The sequence below is a fragment of the Lampetra fluviatilis genome, chromosome 3 (genome assembly GCF_964198595.1).
Source record: "Lampetra fluviatilis chromosome 3, kcLamFluv1.1, whole genome shotgun sequence".
NCBI classification, from domain to species: Eukaryota; Metazoa; Chordata; class Hyperoartia; order Petromyzontiformes; family Petromyzontidae; genus Lampetra; species Lampetra fluviatilis.
Window position 1 is genome coordinate 16,380,864 of NC_136277.1, and position 22,717 is coordinate 16,403,580.

Genomic DNA, 22,717 nt, shown 5'->3' on the forward strand with positions numbered 1-22,717 from the left:
GGCATCGCGGGTCGGTGGATCACCGCGCAGATGTTCTGAAACTCCCATATCGTGGGCTTCGAGGAGGTGATATCAAATCCCTGGGCTCGCCAGGAGGAGGCGGCTCAGTAAATGTGGACTCCACCGGTTCCATCTGTACAGGGATAGAGTGTTTTGGCCTCTCGCGCGCGTGATGGGTTTCTCCGGGCGCTTCGGTGTCCTCCCACGCGCAAAATAAACGCTCATGAATTGTCTGAAAACATCTTAACACGCAGAGGGCCGCAGAGCTTGGGCCATTGTTGGCAGCGCTGGCGGCAACTCGCCGCGTGGTTGCTGCTGCTGTTGCTGCCATCCGGCTCGTTGTCCGTGGATGATGGGGCGCAATTTACAGGCTGATCCAGATGTCTTGTGACTCCCCCCCCACCCAAGTTAATTTACCCCGAACATTGTTTTTTTTATTTCTCTTGTATATTCATGTATTATTTTATATAAATTTACTTTTAAAAAGTGTTAGAGAATTAAATGGGGGTCACAAGACATCTGAACCACCCTATATATAACTAAACATGTATTTATTATGACGTGGTATTTGGTGGTGGGTGTGATTTAAACAAAAGAGATTCGGTCTCGATGCCCTGTCCATATTTACGCAATGAGGCCACTTGTGTCTGTTCAGGAGGCTGCTGCTGCTGCTGGTCAGTGTGTCAGCGCTGTCAGCGAGCACCTATTAAGGCCAGTACGGCACACGTGCAGGTGGCATTGCCAACCAGCGCGGCAGGTCACGGTGGTGCCAACCCCAGGGCTGATGATATTCACGGAATCAGCCACGACTCCGAGGAGTGCCGATTGAGGTTCGGGTCTATCTTGGGAGTGGCTTATTGACGACATCTGCTCGACCTAGTTTCCACAGTCGTCCTCTGGGATCAACCTGGATCCATCCTCCCATCATCGCCGTGTCCCCATCCTCCAGCCCCATCCTCGTGTCGCCATCATCCAGCCCCATTCTCCCAGCGTCCCCATCCTCCAGCCCCATCCTCCCATCCTCCTGCCCCATCCTCCCCGTGCCCCCCATCCTCCCATCCTCCAGCCCCATCTTCCAGCCACATCCTCCCCGCCTTCCCATCCTCCCATCCTCCCCGTGCCCCCCATCCTCCAGCCCCATCTTCCAGCCACATCCTCCCCGCCTTCCCATCCTCCAGCCCCATCCTCCCATCCTCCCGCGCCATTCTCCCGCGTCCCCATCCTCCCATCCTCCTGCCCCATCCTCCCCGTGTCTCCCATCCTCCCATCCTCCAGCCCCATCCTCCCCGTGCCCCACATCCTCCCATCCTCCTGCCCCATCCTTCCCGTGCCCCCCATCCTCCCATCCTCCTGCCCCATCCTCCCCGCGTCCCCGCACTCCCCTCCTCCTCCCCGTCCCCGCCACCTGTCGCTGTCCGTCGCTGCGGCGGCCTCGGTAGAGGCGGCGCTGTCCCCTATCCCCGGGCGGACTCGCCTCTCTCTCTGTCTCTGTCTCTCTCGCCTCTCTCTGTCTCTCTCTGTCCACCTCATCAGCCCTCTCCCACCTCGTCTCCTCCCCCCCGCCAGTCTCTCCACTCCTCGTCTTCACCTCGTTGTCTCAGCCCCCCCCCCTTCCCACTCCACCTCGTCTTCGGCCGGTCTTCACGTCGCATCCGCGTCAACTTCCACCTCGTCGTCCTCGTCTCCACCATTACACACCTCGTCACCCTCGTCACCCTCCCCCACCTCGTCGTCCTCGTCACCCTCGTCCTCTCTGCCTTCCCCCACCTCGTCTCGTCCCCGCCTGACGACGCGTCGACTCGCCTCCACTTCGTCTCAACTCCTACGACTCGCCCACCTCGTCACCCTCGTCTCCACCATTACACACCTCGTCACGTCGTCTCCAATCATTACACACCTCGTCACCTCTTCAATCTCCACACACCTCGTCACCTCTTCAATCTCCACACACCTCGTGACCTCGTCACCCCCCCTGTCCCTCCCCACCTCGTCACCCCCCCTGTCCCTCCCCACCTCGTCTGCGCGGCCTTGAGGAGGGGAACGATGGCGGGATGCGGCGTGCGCGCCCTGCTGCTGTGGCTCTGCGTGGCCTCCGCTTCCCCCGACGGTGAGGAGGTGGTGGACGCGGGGTGAGGAGGTGGTGGACGTGGGGTGAGGAGGTGGTGGACGCGGGGTGAGGAGGTGGTGGTGGACGCGGGGTGAGGAGGTGGTGGACGCGGGGTGAGGAGGTGGTGGAGACTGTGCAGACGAAGAGCGAGTGTGTGTGTGTTGGGGTGTATAGGGTACATTGGTGTAGGGTGCAGTGTAGGGCTGTTTAGGGTGTAGGGGAGTGTAGAGTGTGGGGGTGTATAGGGTGTGGGGGTGTGTAGAGTGTGTGGGTGTATAGGGTGTAGGGGTGTGTAGGGTGTAGGGGTGTATAGGGTGTGGGGGTGTGTAGAGTGTGGGGGTGTTTAGGGTGTAGGGGTGTGTAGAGTGTAGGGGTGTATAGGGTGTAGGGGTGTGTAGAGTGTGGGGGTGTATAGGGTGTGGGGGTGTGTAGAGTGTAGGGGTGTGTAGGGTGTAGGGGTGTGTAGAGTGTGGGGTGTATAGGGTGTAGGGGTGTATAGAGTGTAGGGGTGTATAGGGGGTGGGGGTGTGTAAAGTGTGGGGGTGTTTAGGGTTTAGGGGTGTGTAGAGTGTGGGGTGTATAGGGTGTAGGGGTGTGTAGAGTGTAGGGGTGTATATGGTGTAGGGGTGTGTAGAGTGTGGGGTGTATAGGGTGTAGGGGTGTATAGGGTGTAGGGGTGTGTAGAGTGTGGGGTGTATAGGGTGTAGGGGTGTATAGGGTGTAGGGGTGTGTAGAGTGTGGGGTGTATAGGGTGTGGGGGTGTATAGGGTGTAGGGGTGTGTAGGGTGTAGGGGTGTATAGGGTGTAGGGGTGTGTAGGGTGTAGGGGTGTGTAGAGTGTAGGGGTGTGTAGAGTGTGGGGGTGTATAGGGTGTAGGGGTGTGTAGAGTGTAGGGGTGTATAGGGTGTGGGGGTGTGTAGAGTGTAGGGGTGTATAGAGTGTAGGGGTGTATAGGGTGTGGGGGTGTGTAGAGTGTAGGGGTGTATAGAGTGTAGGGGTGTATAGGGTGTGGGGGTGTGTAGGGTGGAGGGGTGTGTAGAATGTGGGGTGTTTAAGGTGTAGGGGTGTATAGGGTGTAGGGGTTTATAGGGTGTAGGGGTGTATAGAGTGTGGGGTGTATAGGGTGTAGGGGTGTGTAGGGTGTAGGGGTGTATAGGGTGTAGGGGTTTATAGGGTGTAGGGGTGTATAGGGTGTGGGGGTGTATAGGGTGTAGGGGTGTGTAGAGTGTGGGGGTGTATAGGGTGTAGGGGTGTGTAGAGTGTGGGGGTGTATAGGGTGTAGGGGTGTGTAGAGTGTGGGGTGTATAGGGTGTAGGGATGTGTAGGGTGTGGGGGTGTATAGGGTGTAGGGGTGTGTAGAGTGTGGGGGTGTATAGGGTGTAGGGGTGTGTAGATTGTGGGGGTGTATAGGGTGTAGGGTGTGTAAAGTGTGGGGGTGTATGGGGTGTAGGGTGTGTAGAGAAGTTGGGGGTTTATAGGGTGTAGGGGTGTGTAGAGTGTGGGGGTGTATAGGGTGTAGGGGTGTTTAGAGTGTGGGGGTGTATAGGGCGTAGGGTGTGTAGAGTGTGGGGGTGTATGGGGTGTAGGGTGTGTAAAGTGTGGGGGTGTATGGGGTGTAGGGTGTGTAGAGAAGTTGGGGGTTTATAGGGTGTAGGGGTGTGTAGAGTGTGGGGGTGTATAGGGTGTAGGGGTGTTTAGAGTGTGGGGGTGTATAGGGCGTAGGGTGTGTAGAGTGTGGGGGTGTATGGGGTGTAGGGTGTGTAGAGAAGTTGGGGGTTTATAGGGTGTAGGGGTGTGTAGAGTGTAGGGGTGCATAGGATGTATGGGTGTATGGGTGTTCAGTATATGATGCAGCGTAGGGGTGTATATATTGGGTGTAGTTCTTGATAGTGTAGTGCTTGAGTGTGGGGTGTGTGCATGTGCCCTGTGTGACGGTAAACGAGTGTGGTAAGTGCAGACTGGGTAGTAGGGATGCCGCTGTAAGGATGTATGACTGTGAGTGGTGTGTGAGTGTGACTGTAGGCTGTGTGTATTGTCAGTCCGACCTGAACCAACCCCCACCCCGCCCCGCGAGCCAAATAACTGTGCTGTTGGATTTGTGGCATCTGGTGGCCCGTGTCACGGCATTCGTTTGAATCAGCCCGTCCATTATACAGTATAGAGAGAGTACAAACACTCCACCTCCTCCCCCAGTGTGGGGGTCACATGCGTTGGGCCAAGCATTTCCGTCTGAATGTGATTATCCGGCGTTTAAGAAAAAAAAAAGGTGCCTTCTTCCCGTAAAGTCACGTAGGTATTCTAGATTTGAAGCTTTCGTGACTGCAAGGATTCATACTCATAGTTCTTTCGGTAAAGTCACGTAGGTAAAATATGAAATAAAAATGATTTTTTATTAATTTTAATTTCATTTTTTACCTACGTGACTTTACCAATAGAACTAAGAGTATGTCACGTAGGTACTTAATAAAATAAATCTCGACGTTTCGGGCGCAACATAAGCGCACGAAACGTCGTGATTTATTTTATTTTCTACCCACGTGACTTTTCCGACAGAACCAAAGAGTATGGATTCCTGCAGTCACGAAAGCTTCAAATCAAGATTGCCTCCTTCAACTTTAGCGACCAATACTATCCATAGTCGAGGTTTGTTTTTTTGTCTTCGCTGGAGTCCCTTAAAAGATGCAGAAATTCAAAGGTAAAGCCACATCGTGCCCTCTATTTAAGAGCGATGCTGGAGGAGGATTTCTCCACAACTCTGTGGCTATCACCTGACGATGCCGGTTGTTGTAATTACCGGCGAAACGTCACGGGTACTCGAATTGCAAATGTCGCTGTGGTTTTAACTCTCCAACACACAACCGGCGTGTTGTACTCGTGACGAATTGATTTGTTTACGCGACAAACCCCTTACTGATCGGCCGTGTCCGGGTGGTGGCGGGTTTAACGACACATTAATATTCACGCGATTTAACCCCAACAAAAAAAATCTCTATTATGTATGTCCATTGAACGCTGACCTAGAAAAACCGCTGGCTTACACTGCAGTGACTTTTACGCGGTGAACAGCTGTTCGCTGACAATGGGCTCTGAAATATCCTCGGGGGGCTGAGAGAGAGATGTTTGCGAAGCCACCCATGCCCTCTCTCTCTCTCTATCCACTTCCGCAGCCTCCCTCTGTCTGTCTCCTCGTCAGACTCACCACTCCTCGCCGTCACCTCATCATCATCATCATCTCACCGTGTTGTCATCCTCAACCTCCCTTCCCTCTCCACCTCATCTTCCACCGGTCTTCACGTCGCATCCCCGTCAACCTCCATGTCGTCGTCTCGCGCTCCCTTCGTCTCGTCTGCACGTCACCACGTCTCCACCATTACACACCTCGTCACCTTTACAATCTCCCTACACCTCGTCACCCCTCCAATCTCCACCCACTCATGTGTCAAGTCACTCAGGAATTCACCGACTCACTCAAGCACATTCATCCACTTACTCATTCACCCACTCACTTGTCAAAGTCACTCAATAATCTAACCACCCACCCACGTTCACGACCCCAATCACCCTGCACTTCAGCTTTTGCGCACCTGTTCAAGTTTGACCCAGACAGTCCAGGAATTGGCAGCTGTGTTCGGGGTGGCAGGATTTGATTTGTACCGCGATGTGTTGGCACTCTTGCTGCCCTTGATCAGTTTTGATGTTGGTAGTAACCTCCTGGTTACACCAGCCCACAGGGGATTATTTTGTCCGTCCGTCCGTCGTGAATCCAAAAATGGGAGGGGTGGGGCTGGGTGGAGAGGGGAGGGTGGGGAGGGGCTGGGTGTGGAGGGAGGGGCTCGGTGGGGAGGGTGGGGAGGGGCTGGGTGGGGAGGGTGGGGAGGGGCTGGGTGGGGCTGGGTGGGGAGGGGCTGGTCACCCCGTGGTGCCCTTATAAAATCTTCTTGGTTCTTTCGGTAAAGTCACGTAGAAGGGAAGTAATAAAATAATAAAAATAAAACATAATAAAACAATTCTCACGACGTTTCGGCCACAACGCAAGCAGCCATCCTCAGGCGAAGAATGAAACACCCCAAGCTTGGAGCGTATATTTAAGCTGGGTTAGAGGGGGGGGAGGTGGGAAGAAGAGCGCCTAAACAAAATAATTTGCATATCAAGAGGAATTCAGCATATGGAAAATGCGTAGGAGGTGGGCGGGGGGGGTTCCAAATCAATACTATGCCCGTGCATTATGCAGGATTAGCAGCATCAAAGGGGGGGGGGGAAGTGGGGGAGCATTAACAAAGGAAAGGAATGTTAATAGTATGTAGCTGTAGTTACTAAACAACCAAGTAAAAAACTACAGTATAAACTGCATGACAAACTAAAGTATAAACTACATAGCATCATCAGTAAACTTACTATACTCTACAATAAGCTGAGTTACTAACAGTAAGTAATACATGAAAAATTCTACGTTGTAAAAAATTATATAATATGCTTCCATCTAAACTTTATTCTCTTACATCACACGCGTCTATACCGTACTATATACTTCCATAGGCAAAACCAACATTAAATTACATACTGTATTGCTATAAACCACCCTATACCTTATACATTTTTAATATAACACTATGTATTATTCTACCCACCCTAATGTGTATCAAAATGGTTTATTACGTCCTTCCAGTGATTGCTAAGCCAGAATCCATCTTCTCGGTTAAAATTGTCTCTGTGTTTGTAAATGTGGATCGCCTCATGTACGAATCTCTCATGATAGCCAGATGGCTTGCAGAGAACCTCTGTCTTGGAGAAGTCAATGTCATGTGAGCCCTTATAAAACTCAACGTTTAACCTACTCACGCCGGCTTGTGCCCGCCCTCACAGTCGGGCATATTTGCGGAATACACCACGCCGCCGTTGACCCTGGCCATTGACCCAGCAACCCAACGTTCCTACCAGCTCCCTCCGCAGGAATGTGTTTATAGACCTCGGTTCACCGAGAGATAGAGAGATATCCGGGTTTGGTCTACAGTGAACATGTGGCAACTCTTGCCAAGAGGTATGGACCACCCGTACGTTTGTCTGTTGTGTGTGAAGGGCTCAATCTCCAGCCTGTGTTGTCCTTTGGTCAACATTTTATTTAGCAGCCCCCTCGCACCCCCCTCGCACCCCCACCCCCCATTTGCCACTGTGATGGATGGCAGCCGTGCCATGAGGGGTTGATCAGCTGACTCACGGCAAGCTGTTTCTCTCTCTCTCTCCAATTGGCATCCCAGCGCTGTGTTCGTCACATTGCACCACCGTGCTCCCGCGTGACACCACGACGAGGTGCGGGGACTGTTCCAGCCAGTGGTGTGCACCTAGCCTGGCACGAGGGCTGTGGTGACGTCACTGTCACTTTTAGTGGCGAATAGCGGTCGTTGATTATGTTGAAGGGACCACCATACAACTATAAATAAACAAAATAGTTTTATTTTATTTTACCAGGCAAGGCCTACTGAGCTATTTTTCATAAGCGATCTGGCCACTAAAAGAAAGCTCAACGAAGTGGCTTATCATCATCACGTGGAAATGTATAACAGCCAGATACTCAAACGCATGTTTCTAACTGTGGAGGGAAAAACAAGAGGAAAAATCCACGCGACCACGGGGAGAGAGACACGCAAACTCCAAATATACAGGCTTCAGGGTTGGGATCGAACCCACGACCTCCCGCATACCAGGTGAGGTCGTTAACATCTCCGAGCCCAACCGTGAGGCTATTGGGGTGGATTTCTGTCTCCGTCCGTCCCAAGGACCCGTCATCACCTTGGGGCCCGAGAACCAGGATGCGCTGGTGGAGCAGGAGGCATCCTTCACGTGCCACGTGACGGCCTCCCCACCAGCCGAGATCACCTGGTCCCGCAACCACGTGCCCGTGAGGTGAGCCAGCTCAGCTCATTGAAGTGAGGTCCAGGGCCGGCTCTGATGGCACTCGCCACTGATATTACCCCTGGCCAGGAATCAAACTCGGGGCGTCGGGTTCGTAGCAAAGTTGCACGATCCGCGACACCGCCACTTCCTCCGGCACGCACAGACAGCACACACGTACACACGCAGACGCAGAGACAAAGCGAAGACACACGTACACACACGCAGAGGCAAAGACAAAGCGAAGACACACGTACACACACACACAAAGACAAAGCAAAGACACACACACACGTACACACGCGCACACACATACACACACACACGTACACACACACACAAAGACAAAGCAAAGACACACACACACGTACACACGCGCACACACATACACACGTACACGCGCGCACACACAGCACGTGCGCGTGGTGCCGCTGTGCCGTGCCGCGCCTTCATCGGTGCCGCTCGCTAGTAGCACTCGCCCCGACAGCCTGTGCAGGCAGACCACGTGGGGGTTGGGTGTGGATCTACACCTCTGTCCGCATGCGGGTGTGTGTGCGTGCGTGTGTGTGTGCGTGCGTGTGTGTGTGCGTGTGTGTGTGTGTGCGTGCGTGCGTGTGTGTGTGTGCGTGTGTGTGCGTGCGTGCGTGTGTGTGCGTGTGTGTGTGCGTGTGTGTGTGCGTGCGTGCGTGTGTGTGTGTGCGTGTGTGTGTGTGTGTGCGTGTGTGCCGGTTGGAAACATTTAGGCTGGCCTGCCTACGATCCATCCTGGGTTTAACCAGGCTGGATTGTGTGAGGAGCTCACAAGTCCTTGAAAGATCTGGGCAAAGTCCCATCAGTGAGCTCCTCCGGCAGGCAAGGCTGCGTTGGCTGGGTCATGTAGCCCGCATGCCCAGCCACCGCATGCCTAAACAGCTTTTGTTCGGCCGGATCGAGGGGGCTAAACGGGCGCGGCACGGGCTAGAGAAGAGATGGAGTGATGTGGTACAGGAGGACGTGGAGCTGAGTGGACTTGCCGATGACTGGTACCAGCGGTGTCAAGATCGGCCTCAGTGGAGGAGGCTCGTGAAGGACGCTACTGGGCAGTTGGAGGCAGTCGCCCTCCAACAACAACGGAGGGCGGAGGAGCGACGCTCACAACAACGAGCGGAGCGCCGGGTGGCTAAAGCACAGCAAGTTGGCACAGTAGGGGGCACAGGTGGTGCATCAGCCAGTCATCTCGGTCATCTCGGTCAGTCGACCCGTGGCACCTGGGTCTGCCCCGTGACCTCCTGCCAGCGGGCGTTCGACACTTCACGTGGCCTCAAGGTGCACATGGCCTGGCACAAGCGTCGTGGTGACGTCACCGCCACTTAGTGGCGAATGGCGGTTGTTGTTGTGTGTGTGTGCGTGCGTGTGTGTGTGTGCGTGTGTGTGTGCGTGCGTGTGTGTACCGCAGGCGCTTCGACGCGCGCTACCGGCTGGGCGAGGGTGGGCAGCTGCTCACGGTGGTGACGGTGGAGGAGCCGGACGCGGGCGTGTACTGCTGCACCGCCTCCAACGGGCACGGGACCCCGGCCAACGCCTGCGCCGCCCTGCAGGTCAAGATGAGTGCGTGGCGCTCAATCACCGCCCCGTGCCGCTGCTGCTGCCCCGTGCTGCTGCTGCCCCGCCACCCTGTGTGCTGCCCACTGCTGCCCCGTGCTGCTGCCCCGCCACCGTATCTGCTCCTCACTCCTGACCCCAGTACTGCCCCGTGCTGCCCCGTGCTGCTGCCCTGCTGCTGCCCCGCCACCCTGTGTGCTGCCCACTCCTGCCCCGTGCTGCTGCCCCGCCACCCTGTGTGCTGCCCACTGCTGACCCGTGCTGCTGCCCCGCCACCCTGTGTGCTGCCCACTCCTGCCCCGTGCTGCTGCCCCGCCACCTTGTGTGCTGCCCACTCCTGACCCGTGCTGCCCCGCCACCCTGTGTGCTGCCCACTCCTGCCCGGTGCTGCTGCCCCGCCACCCTGTGTGCTGCCCACTGCTGCCCCGTGCTGCCCCGCCACCGTATCTGCTCCTCACTCCTGACCCCAGTACCGCCCCGTGCTGCCCTGCTGCTGCCCCGCTGCTTCGTGCTCCCTCCACCTGCCTCGTGCTGCCCGCACCCAGCCTGTGTTGCCCTGTGCTGCCCCCAACGCTGCCCCTGCGTGACCCTTGCCGCCCTGCTGCTGCCCTGTGTTTACACGTCTCGCTTCGAGTCTCTCTCGCGTGTGTGTGCGTGCGTTCACGCACGAGTACGAGTGAATGCACATACACACACACACGCGTGTGCGTTTTGTGGATGCGCAATTGAGTGCGTGTCCCTGAACGTGGTGCGTGCGTGTGCGCATCTGCGTGCGTGCGCGCGCGTGCCCGCACGCTCTCAGAGCCGCGCGTCACCCGGCCGCCCGGCGACGTGGCGGTTGTCGTGGGCGCCAAGGTGGTGCTGCCCTGCATCTCCATGGGCAACCCCACCCCGGCCATCTCCTGGACCAAAGACAACGCTCCTCTCAGGGTGAGGGGTCGGCGCGACCCTCCTCGCCTCACCTGACCGCGTAGCCGCCCCACCTGATCTCGACCCATCCCGACCCATCCGTATCTGCCATCGGCTTCCTTGTCTGTCTGTGTTCACTTGTTCGTACCTCGTTTTCCCCTCCATCTTTCCGTGCCCCCTCTGTGGAGTGCCTCTGTGCCCTCCTGTCTCTCTGTATATCTCCCTTGCCTCCACGTGTCCCCAAGTGTCCTCACGTTCGTGTGCCCCACGTATCTCGGCATGCCTCTCACCGTATCCCTTCGTGTCCTTGTGCGTCCCAGTGACCCCACCTGTGTTCTCGTGTGTCCGGATGTGCCCTCACGTGCCGTGTTTCCCCCACTGCAGACCCCCCCACCCGTGCCCACCCACGCCGTGTTTCCCCCACTGCGGACCCCCCACCCGTGCCCACCCACACCGTGTTTCCCCCACTGCGGACCCCCCACCCGTGCCCACCCACACCGTGTTTCCCCCACTGCGGACCCCCCACCCGTGCCCACCCACACCGTGTTTCCCCCACTGCGGACCCCCCACCCGTGCCCACCCACACCGTGTTTCCCCCACTGCGGACCCCTCACCCGTGCCCACCCACACCGTGTTTCCCCCACTGCGGACCCCCCCACCCGTGCCCACCCACACCGTGTTTCCCCCACTGCGGACCCCCCACCCGTGCCCACCCACACCGTGTTTCCCCCACTGCGGACCCCCCCACCCGTGCCCACCCACACCGTGTTTCCCCCACTGCGGACCCCCCACCCGTGCCCACCCACACCGTGTTTCCTCCATCCACGTTCCCCGCTGCAGGAGTCGAGCCGCGTGTCGGTGCTGGCGTCGGGGAACCTGCGCGTGCGGGGCGCCACGCGCACGGACGGCGGCCTCTACCGCTGCGCGGCGCGCAACAGCCTCGGCGTGGAGTACTCGCGGCCCGCCCTGCTCACCGTGAACGGTGGGCGGGGGGGGAGAGGGACAGGGACAGGGACGTGAAGACACGGGGACGCAGGGACGTGAGGGTACGGGGGCACGGGGACGTGATGACACGGGGGCACGGGGACGTGAGGGTACGGGGGCACGGGGACGTGATGACACGGGGGCACGGGGACGTGAGGGTACGGGGGCACGGGGACGTGATGACACGGGGGCACGGGGACGTGATGACACGGGGGCACGGGGACGTGATGACACGGGGGCACGGGGACGTGATGACACGGGGGCACGGGGACGTGATGACACGGGGGCACGGGGACGTGATGACACGGGGGCACGGGGACGTGATGACACGGGGGCACGGGGACGTGATGACACGGGGGCACGGGGACGTGATGACACGGGGGCACGGGGACGTGATGACACGGGGGCACGGGGACGTGATGACACGGGGGCACGGGGACGTGATGACACGGGGGCACGGGGACGTGATGACACGGGGGCACGGGGACGTGATGACACGGGGGCACGGGGACGTGATGACACGGGGGCACGGCGACGCAGGGATGCGGGGGCACAGGGACGTGAGGACACAGGGACATGGGGACGTTGGGACGTCGGGATGCAGGGACGTGGGGACACAGGGACGGGAGTACGTGGAGATACGGAGACTAAACTATAAACGAATCAATGTTTTAAGTAACCAGGTAAGGCCCACTGAGCTATAATAGCTCTTTTGTCAGAAGCGACTTGGCTATCACAAATGATAGCTCAACGAACTGGCTCATCATCGTGTGGAAATGTATAGTAGCCGAATACTCTAAACACGTGATGTTGATTCTAAATGTGGAGGGAAAAACCGGAGGACCCCGAGAAAAATCCACACGATCACGGGGAGAGAGACGCAGACTCGAAATACACAGCAGCAAGCATCGTCAGGGTCGAGATCAAACCCACGCCCTCCTGTACACCAGGCGAGGAAGATGACATCTCGCCGCCGTGGTGCTGCCATTGGGTACAGGAACACGGAGACATGAGGACCACAGGGGGAGGGGGACACAGGGACAATGAGCATGAACCATCATCAAGTGAACTCCGGTCATCCTCCCAGCAGCACCGGCTTTTGGCTTGCTCTCGAACAAAGATGGTCACTGCATCGCGCGCTTTCAGATGCGCTTCTACGGCCGTCTGGAACGCTCTCCCTTCCGATATTAAGAAGCCACTGGAGCTATGCACTTTTAAATCATCATCTAGATTGACAAACGCGCTTCTTTCGAACTGCTTTCTGTGTTTAGCTTGTTGTCCTTCCCCCGCACCTCCGATTAGTCCAGCTGGCTGCAGACTGCGTACGGTGCGAAAGAAGTTGAGCGTACATATGTAGTGTCGAAGGTCTCTTCTTCCTTCTTGCTCGAGGCTTGTGTGTGTGCGCGTGCGGGTGGCGTGCGTCGCACACACATACTCAGTCGGAGACGAGGCAGTCGCACGAGGCACCGTCCTCCCCTTTTATTGGTGTGGAGTTCACGCCACCAACTCGGGCCCCCCCTCTCTCTCACGACCACTCTGCCGCACGACCCGTCACAGACACGACCCGTCACAGACACGACCCGTCACAGACACGACCCGTCACAGACACGACCCTGCCCGCGTTGCACCGACGGCGTCGACCGAGACGGCCAACTTCTGTCCGGCCGCGCGATGACCGGGCGAAGGCGGCGGCGACGAGACGAGTCCACTCCCAGAACCGGCAGCCCGGAGCTCCCGCTCTCTGCTGCTTTTATTCCCCTCGAGGTCGACCGTGACCCTTGCCCCAGTGGCTCGGCCCTCCCGGCACACCCGTGTATATGCTCAACGGCGTGTATGCTGAGTGTCTACCTGCAGCTGCGGCTGCTGTACCACAGTCAGCGCTATGTCACTACACATGCAGGGGCACGCGGCGACACTGAGCTTCACCGAACCTTAACGCTGCCTCCTTCTACTGTGCCCGTGTCTCTGCAGAGAGGAGCGTGGACCACGCAAGTGCTGAAGGTGCGTGTCCCTGTGTCCGGTGTGTCTCTTTGTCTCCGTGTCCTGTGTCTATCTCTGTTTTTGTCTCAAGCTGCGTGTCCGTGTGTCTCGTCGTCCATGCTGCGTCTCTCTCTGTCTGTGTATCCACGCCGTGTCTCTGTGTCCCCCCATGCCACGCGTGCGCATGTCTCCGTGTCTCATGTCTCTGCGCGTCTCTACGCAGTGCATCTCGTCCCTCTGTGTCCCGTGTCTCTGTCTCCACGCCGTGTCACTCCGTGCCGTGTGGGCACCGCAGGTCCTGCGCGCATGCTGCAGGCCCCGGAGGCCGAGTATCAGGTTCGGCACGGGGCCGAGCTGGTGCTGCTGTGTCGAGCTCGGGGCCTCCCTCCTCCCACACTCACGTGGACGCGTGACGCTGCCCCCGTGAGTCCTACACAGGGCAGCACACTGGGACCCACACTGGGCACCCCACTGGGCACCACACTGGGCACCACACTGGGACCCACACCAGGTCCTACACTTAGAATCCCAGTTGTGATGCGCATCGCAGCATTGAGTTGTAATTTAAACCGATTGTGTCGCTGTATCACTATGAGTGTTGTTGTGTCACTGTGAGTGTCGTTGTGTCGCTGTGTCGCAATGTGACTGTGAGTATCTCTGTGAGTGTCACTGTGAGTGTCGTTGTGTTGCTGTGTCGCAATGTGACTGTGAGTATCGCTGTGAGTGTCACTGTGAGTGTCGTTGTGTCACTGTGAGTGTCGTTGTGTTGCTGTGTCGCAATGTGACTGTGAGTATCGCTGTGAGTGTCACTGTGAGTGTCACTGTGAGTGTCGCTGTGAGTGTCGTTGTGTTGCTGTGTCGCTCTGTGACTGTGAGTATCGCTGTGAGTGTCACTGTGAGTGTCGCTGTGAGTGTCGTTGTGTTGCTGTGTCGCAATGTGACTGTGAGTATCTCTGTCAGTGTCACTGTGAGTGTCGTTGTGTCACTGTGAGTGTCGTTGTGTTGCTGTGTCGCAATGTGACTGTGAGTATCGCTGTGAGTATCACTGTGAGTATCTCTGTGAGTGTCACCGTGAGTGTCGCCGTGTCGCCGCGTACAGCTCCCTCCAGAGCTCTCGCCGGAGGTGGTGACGCGCGGCGCGGTCACGGAGTCCTGGGTCCGGCTCCGCGTCTTCCTCTCCGCCAACTTCGCGTGCCGCGCCGACAACGTTCACGGCAGCGCTGAGGCGCGCACACGCGTCTCCCTGCAGGGGGAGGGGCCCGGTGGGTGGTGGCGGTGGGGGGGGTCGACTCAGCCTCAAATGAGTACCTGGTGCGGTGTGTCGTTAACATCGTCACTGGGCCAGACAAAGGTGGTCGGGCGCAGTGCTGGCCACCCTCCCCCTCGTGTGCCGTGCCGGGCTTTGTAGGTGCTGCTCGCTAACAGCACTTGCCCCAACAGTTTGTTCAGGCTATAAGGGGGATCTTTGTCTTTGAGGTCGGTCGGATTTGGGGAGATGATGCTGTCCGCTGACAGCAATTCCATCAGTCAAAACCGTTCGAGTGCTCACGGTGGACCCATTACAATAACGTGAATTGAATCGCGAGATTCCATCACACGGCGCTCGCCGCGCGTTCATGATTTTACTGCACCCTGAGAGTCGGGAGGTGCCGCCTTGTCCCTGCCATTCACCCCACACCGCCCTGCTCACGTGGCCCCCCAGCCCTCGCGTCCCCCCCCCCCCCACCAGCCCCCCACCCCCACCAGCACCCTCTACCACGCACGGCTGACGCTTGCGCTCCCTTCGCCCAGGATCGCCCGGCGAGGCGTCGGCGGCTCCGACGACTCCATCCCCCGCGCGCGGCGCCGTGGCCCCGGCAGTAGAGGTGGCTCCAGCGCGCGGCGGCGGCGGCGTTGGTGGAGGTGGTACCGCTGGAGCAGCCGGTGCTGGCGGCAGCGACCGTGGCGCCGGCGGTAGTCACGGCGGCGTTGGTGCCGGCGACGGCGCCGGCGGCGGCGGCGATGACGGCGGTCGCCGTGGCGGCGACGGTGTTCGCCACGACGCGGGCACGCCGGAGCACGTGGCGCCGCCCCCCGTTGCGGCGTCGGCCACGCACTCCATGCTCGTGGTGATCTCGCTCGTGTCCGGCCTGGGCGCGACCGCGCTGCTCGTGCTGCTGGGGGCCGCCGTGTGCAACGCCGTGCGGCGCCAGCAGCAGCAGCGGCACAAGGAGCGCCAGGACGGGCCCGGCGAGCGGTGCGGGAACGCAACGCTCGCCACCAGTAACAGATATCTGAGCTAGCCCTAGATTGACTCGGCGTTAAGTGAGCACCTGGTGCGGTGTGTAGTGAACTCGGCCACTGGGGAGACAAAGGCGGTCGGGGCGTGGTGTTGGCCACCCAGCTCCTCGTGTGCCGTGCTGGCCTTCATAGGTGTTGCTCGGTGTTCAGCACTTGCCCCAAACAGTCTGTTACAGGCGATACGGGGGATCCTTTGTCTTGTCAATGCACTGATGCTTGGGCTGTGAACATGAATATGCACTGGGCTAAATGAAGACAGCTTCACAGGTGCTGCACTTAATTTAGCTAAATTCCCTTTCTGGAGGGTAACAATTTCACTTCGACTGTGATGAGACGCTGAAGTCATGTCGCATGACTCCGTAGCGTGGTGCGGATTGACGCTACCTCGCACGGTTTGGCGCGGGTACGGATTTGTGTGGTGCGGCATGGTGGTGCGTGCGGTGTCGTTTTATTTTTACTCTTTACCAAATGACGTATTTATTTTACCAGGTAAGACCCACTGAGCTATGTAGCTCAACCAAGTGGCTTATCATGCCGAAATGTATAGCAGCCAAATTCTTTAAACGCATGTTGATTCTAAGTGTGGAGGGAAAAATCGTAGGACCCAGAGAAATATCCACACAACCACAGGGAGAGAGAGACACGCAAACTCCAAATATATGTAAATTTACGCGATCTAACCCAAAAAAAACAATATTATGGATGATATTGGTCGCCAAAGCCTACGTGTTAATCTCCAAATATACAACAGGCATCGTCAGGCTCAGGTTCGAACCCACGACCTCCTGTATACCATACTCTTTGGTTTTTTCGGTAAAGTCACGTAGGTAGAAAAAACAATAGATCACGAGAGAATCAGACTGCTGTGGACGAAGCATTATATTGACCCGAGAGGGGGGGGGGGGTGCCGCATCGGGCAAGAGGGTGGGGCCAGCGATTGTGAGAGATGGACTGTAGGACATGTGAGAATGAGAGTTCAATCCAAAGGGCATGTGAGAATGAGAGTTCAATCCAAAGGACATGTGAGCATGAGAGTGCAATCCAAAGGACATGTGAGCATGAGAGTGCAATCCAAAGGACATGTATACCAGGCGAGGTAGTGAACCACTGGGTACGGTGGTGCGGTGTCTCCGCAGGGCCGGCCCGCCATGCGAGGCGCCCTCGAACCACGTGCTGCTGGAGCGGATCCCACCCAACCCGATGTACCAGCGCCTGTCCAGCCTGCTGAGCTCGCGGCTGCAGAGCCTCGAGTACCCGCGCAACAACATCCAGTACGTTCGCGACATCGGCCAGGGCGCCTTCGGCCGCGTCTTCCAGGCAAGGTGGGCGCCGCACCTCCTGCCCGCTCGTCCGCCCGACCTGTGACCCGCACTGCAAATCGGTCACGCTTGTAGGAGCACCCCCCCACCTCCCCCCCCCCCCCGAGTCTGACCCCTGTGACCCCCCGTGCCCCCGTCCTCCCTACCCGTCCCCGCCCGACTCCTGTGGGGCAGGGCCCCGGGGCTGCTGGTGGGTGAGGCGATCACCATGGTGGCCGTGAAGATGCTGAAGGAGGAGGCTTCACCAGACATGCAGGCCAACTTCCACCGTGAGGCGGCGCTCATGGCGGAGTTCACGCACCCCAACATCGTGAAGCTGCTGGGTGACAAAAGCGCACACGCGCACACACATCCGCACGCACGCACGCACGTGCACCCGCGCTCGCATGTGCACGCACACACGCCCAAGCTTGTGCCCGGCTACGTGCACTTTGAGGCCATCACGTGAAATGTCGAAGGCAGGAGGTCACGGGGCAGTTTGAGGTGTCTCCCCATTACTGATGTTTACACTCCTTACCGAGTACTAATTTTAAGGCCGAGTAGACCTTGGCAACGGCCCAGGACCGGGTCACGTAATCCTCACTGGTGTTGGCCGTTACATTGCTTTCATGGCTTTATTTTGGTGATTTTCGAAAAGTTTTTTGGTTTGGCCATGTTTGTTTGTTGTAGTACGGAGTTAGACTGATGGCCTTAATCTAAGTTGTCTTGTGGTTGTTGTTGTTTGACTTGCATCCCACTGGGATTTTTGCACACAGCGTTGGTGTACGGTGCTTTTTCTGCATTTTTCTGTCTTTTCTTGGATTTTCTGTTTGCACATAGTCACATATTCACTTTAAGATGTTTTCTTGTTCATTTTTTAGTTTTTTTGTTTGTTGCGGTTGCACCCGATTCAAGAGCCGAATGGCTCACAGGGCTATACCTAATACATGAAACTGAAAGCTGAAACTGAGCGGGAATCGAACTCGGGTGGCCGGGTTCGTAGCACAGCGCGCTAACCGCTACACACACACACACGATCTGACACACACTTGCCGCCCACAGGAGTGTGCGCCGTGGGCAAGCCCTTCTGCCTCCTCTTCGAGTTCATGCCGCACGGAGACCTCAACGAGTACCTGCGGCGCTGCAGCTCCGAGGCGGCGCTGGCGGCGTCGTCGCCGGCGGCAGCGCCGACGGTGACGACGGCGACGACGACGACGCAGGGCGACCGCTCCACGCTGTCGGCTCAGAGCAGCGGCTCGGAGCCCGTGTCGCTGTGCTGTGCCGACAAGCTGTTCGTGGCCACGCAGGTCGCCGCCGGCATGGCCTACCTCGCCGAGCGCAAATTCGTGCACCGGGACCTCGCCACGCGCAACTGCCTCGTCGGCAACCGCCTCGTCGTCAAGATCTCCGACTTCGGCCTCTCGCAGAGCATATACGCGGCCGACTACTACAAGGCGAACGAGAACGACGCCATCCCCATCCGCTGGATGCCGCCCGAGTCCATCTTCTACAACCGCTACACGAGCGAGTCGGACGTGTGGGCGTTCGGCGTCGTCCTCTGGGAGATCTTCTCGAACGGCCTGCAGCCCTACTTCGGCATGTCGCACGAGGAGGTCATCTACTTTGTGCGCGACGGCAACGTGCTCGCGTGCCCCGACGGGTGCCCGCTCGACCTCTACAACCTCATGCGCCTGTGCTGGGCGCACGCGCCCGCCGACCGGCCCAGCTTCGCCAGCGTCCAGCACGTGCTGGCGCGCATGCACGCGCAGCTGACGGCGCCGGCGCCCTGAGTCGCGATGGGGAGCCGCCACCTTCCCCAGCGCGTCCCTCGTCCGGGACTTGCGCGCGCGCTCTCTCGCTCGTTCCACTGACGGGGACGCTGGCGCCCCTGCAGCCGCGGGCCCGTGCCGTCGCCGGTTCCCGCCCCAGTGGCGGCTTCGGCCAGATTAGGTGCCTCTCGTGCTCAGCGCGGCGGTTCATTCTGCCCCGGAGACCCCTGCGGTGGCTCCGGTGGCACTCCCGTGTTCTGCCTAGTGGGGGCCCCATGCTCAGCCGGGGGGAGTTCAGTTTGTACTGCCCAGATTGGCTCCAGGACATCCGTTCTCGGTCGGGGGACTGCGTGCCGACCACGGGGTCCCTGTGTTCGACCAGAGGCCCTGTTCCCTGGTATCTGGATCCCCGTCTTGAGCCTCTAGGTCCCCTATCTAACCCAGGGGGCTCTTGTCTGGGCCCTGGAGTTCTCTGTACCGGCCCTGATAGCTCCTGTCTGTCCCTGCTTGTCTGTCCCTGCTCTCTGACTATTGGGTCCCTGTGTGATGCTTAGGGACCCCTTTGACCCGACGAGCCCCTGTCCACGCAGGAATGTGGGCTGTGGGCCCCGGTCGAACGCGTGGGTGTGTGAATGAGCGCTCTTCATTGCGGCTCCGACGGCAGTGGAGGAGCGTTTTTTTTTTCTCGAAAGGTCGCGATGAAATAAAACGATTCTTTTTCGATTTAAAGCTTTCGTGACTGCAGGGATTCATATTATTGGTTCTTTCGGTAAAGTCACGTAGAACGGAAATAATACAATTATAAAATTAAAACAATACAATTTTCACGACGTTTCAATTGCAACACAAGCAATCGTCATCAGGTGTGAAAACCACAGCAAGAAAATTTGTTGCAATCGAAACGTCGTGAGAATTTTATTGTTTTATATTTGTATTATTTTATTATTTCCCTTCTACGTGACTTTACCGAAAGAACCAAGAAGATGAAAACGATTCTTGTTCACATGCGAGGCCTGGGACGGCACTCGGTGATTTACTACACCTGGAGTTTCCGCCAATGACCTCGGCGCTTTGACATGAACTACGGACGCGTGTGTGTTAATGCGCTGTCGCGATGGACATTGAGTAGGGGGTGCAATGATTCATCTGAATTCTCTATCCCATGACGATGCATCAAATCACGTAAGAATGAAAATGTTTTTTTTCGAATTGAATCTCCACCCCGAGATGTAACATTGTGTAATAATAACCAGCACGGAGCCGGCGGGCGGGGGGGGGGGATAAGTAGGATTTTAAATGGAAACATCAGCCATGCTGGACGAATGCCTCCCCACGCCATCGCTGTATCTCGCCGTCTCAACCGGAAGATGGGACAAACGTCGGCCGATGCCATCAACCCGGCAACCGGACATCAACCAACGATCCCCCGGGTCTCCGGAGCAACGGCAACTCGACCGGCTGGCGATGCCACGAAATGCGTCTGGCTCCTGCGCACGAGAGGTTGATCTCGTCGCTCCACCCGCGACGGCGGTCGCCTTCTCGTTCCCGCTCCCTCTTGGCTGCCGTTCCATCTCCAGTCTCGTCCACTGGCCCGTTATTTCTCCGAGGCCGTGCTGTGTGTCCTCACCCGCGAGCCGGCTTAACTATTCCGAATGGTTGAAGTTGTCTCCCATCGGCATTCGTGGTCCCGATCGGTTGCGTTCCTCTTGATTTGTCTCGGTGTATTTGTTTGCAGTAATGCATCGCCCCACACTAATGTGCATGCAGACACTCCTCTACTTACGAACATTCGACTTACGAACTTTCAGAGATATGAACAAACCTGGTCCATACGTCCATTTGCGGCTGTTCGGACCGAGAGTCGTAAGTTCAATGGCCGCGCAATAGATGGCGGCGGTGGCATCTACAACTGCAGAACGTGAAGAACCAGTGACATCTACAGGAGATTTTGCAACTCTTAAAGCCATTCTCCGTGTTCAGTGTACATGCCTTACAACATGTTTGACTTACGAAAAAATCGAATTACGAACAGAACTCTGGAACCTAACTTTTTCGTAAGTAGGGGAGTCCCTCTATGTTGAACTTCTTGTACAGTACACCGTACGTAGGCCAACCGCGCTAATCGGAGCTAAAGCCCAGCCGTGTTTTACTGCTTTAAACAAATGCTGCTGGGAAGAATAACAAAAACAATTGCTGTGGATCGGTGAGCATTCATAATGATTTGCTACGTTGAATACACCAATCATATCACACGGAACCTTTGTATGCACGTGCCATTTACATTATCACTGTGTGGATAAGGTAGAGCACAAAATGGGACCCTTTTCCAGTATCAAAGTATGAAAAACTATGAGTAGGTGTTTACCCTTTCTAGCAATAAAACAGGAGTTGTGTTAATATGTTTAAACGTCAAATAGATACACATTTTGCAAAGAATCGAATCTGCATTAGGGGCCGTCCATAAATGACGTCACGCACCTAGGGGGGAGAGGGGGGAGTCAGACATTTGTGACGATGTGTGACGAGGAGGGGGGGGTGAGAAATGTGACGTCACATCAAAATGCACAACTTTAAATAAATATAGACAACACGTTCTACTTAATTAAATAGACTATTTAATAAATATTTTCTCCTACAACATCAGAGTGCAGCGCCACATTAAATACGTACTACAATGACAATAGTTTAAAGCGATTTGAAGCATGTTTTATTTTTGGGGGGTGGGGGCAGAGCTTTGTGACGTCATTGTTGAGGGGAGGGGTCTGACTTTTTGTGACGCCGTGTGACGAAGGGGGGGGGGGGTCAAAAATCGTCCAAAATCGCGTGACGTCATTTATGGACGGCCCCTTCTTACCCAAACGTATTTGTGTTGAACATGCAAACAAACATGCTCTGGTAATAGACGGCATTGTCTTTGAGACTGATTGGCCTACACTAGAGACAGCAGCCTTCTTCATGACCCAGTCTCACCAGTGTCAGAGTCACGTAGAAGGGAAATAATAAAATAATAAAATTTAACATAATAAAATACAATTCTCACGACGTTTCGGCCACAACGCAAGCAGCCGTCCTTAGGTGAGGAACAGAGTTGTCTGAAAGACAGCGTCTGAAACGCCCTGTTCTTCACCTGAGGACGGTTGCTTGCGTTGTGGCCGAAACGTCGTGAGAATTGTATTTTATTTTTATTATTTTATTATTTCCCTTCTACGTGACTTTACCGAAAGAACCAAGAAAATGAATCTCTGCAGTCACGAAGTTTTCAAGTTTAAATTTTTCAAGTTTTCATTGATTAGGTACAGCCCTGTGGTGAGCCATGCGGCTCTGAACGGAGAACATCTTAAAGCGACGACGCGCATCAGAAACATCCCGGATAAACCAGCAAATCTTCCAACCAAAAAAACACTGCTGGGTGCAAAAATCCCAGAGAACGCCAAGAGGCGAACAGGACAAGGGTAATGCACGAGAAGAGCATTCATAGCTCGGGGTGAGCAGCTTAACAAGTATAACCCGTAAAAACAAAGTTTTTCACTATAAATCCTTTATATGCGTGGCGGCTAGAGTCCTCTCGTCCTCTGGCTTGAGATGGCTGCCACCTATGGGTCAGATGATTGCATTGCACCATTAAGCAATTGGTAATTAAATATTATATTTTTGTCCTGAAAAGTGTAAAATTTTGGAAAAAAAAAATCACGAACATTAATTGTCACGCACAACGAGTATGTGTGCAAAATGTCAGCTCGATTGGATCACGGGAAGTGGGTTAAAAAACGACCGAAAGATTTGCGCGGTCGTAAGCAAGCAAGCAAGCGAACTTAATATAAAGGATTTTAAAATGGTATTTTTTATACCAATATCAAAGTATGCCAACGTAAGAATAGGTGTTTTACGCTTGCTGGCAAATAAACAGGATTTGTGTTAAG

General features: G+C 56.3%; 1 protein-coding gene across 1 annotated transcript; it reads left to right on the forward strand.

The window, feature by feature from the left end:
• Positions 1–1,338: 1,338 nt before the first annotated feature.
• On the forward strand, positions 1,339–21,179 carry MUSK (muscle associated receptor tyrosine kinase). The gene is made up of 12 exons (XM_078883969.1): positions 1,339–2,107; positions 7,882–8,008; positions 9,432–9,583; positions 10,380–10,507; positions 11,327–11,468; positions 13,442–13,471; positions 13,746–13,873; positions 14,550–14,712; positions 15,242–15,686; positions 16,867–17,052; positions 17,224–17,372; positions 18,091–21,179. The coding sequence occupies exons 1-12, from the start codon at positions 2,044–2,046 to the stop codon at positions 18,816–18,818; spliced, it is 2,442 nt and encodes an 813-aa protein (XP_078740095.1). The 5' UTR covers positions 1,339–2,043; the 3' UTR covers positions 18,819–21,179.
• Positions 21,180–22,717: the final 1,538 nt, after the last annotated feature.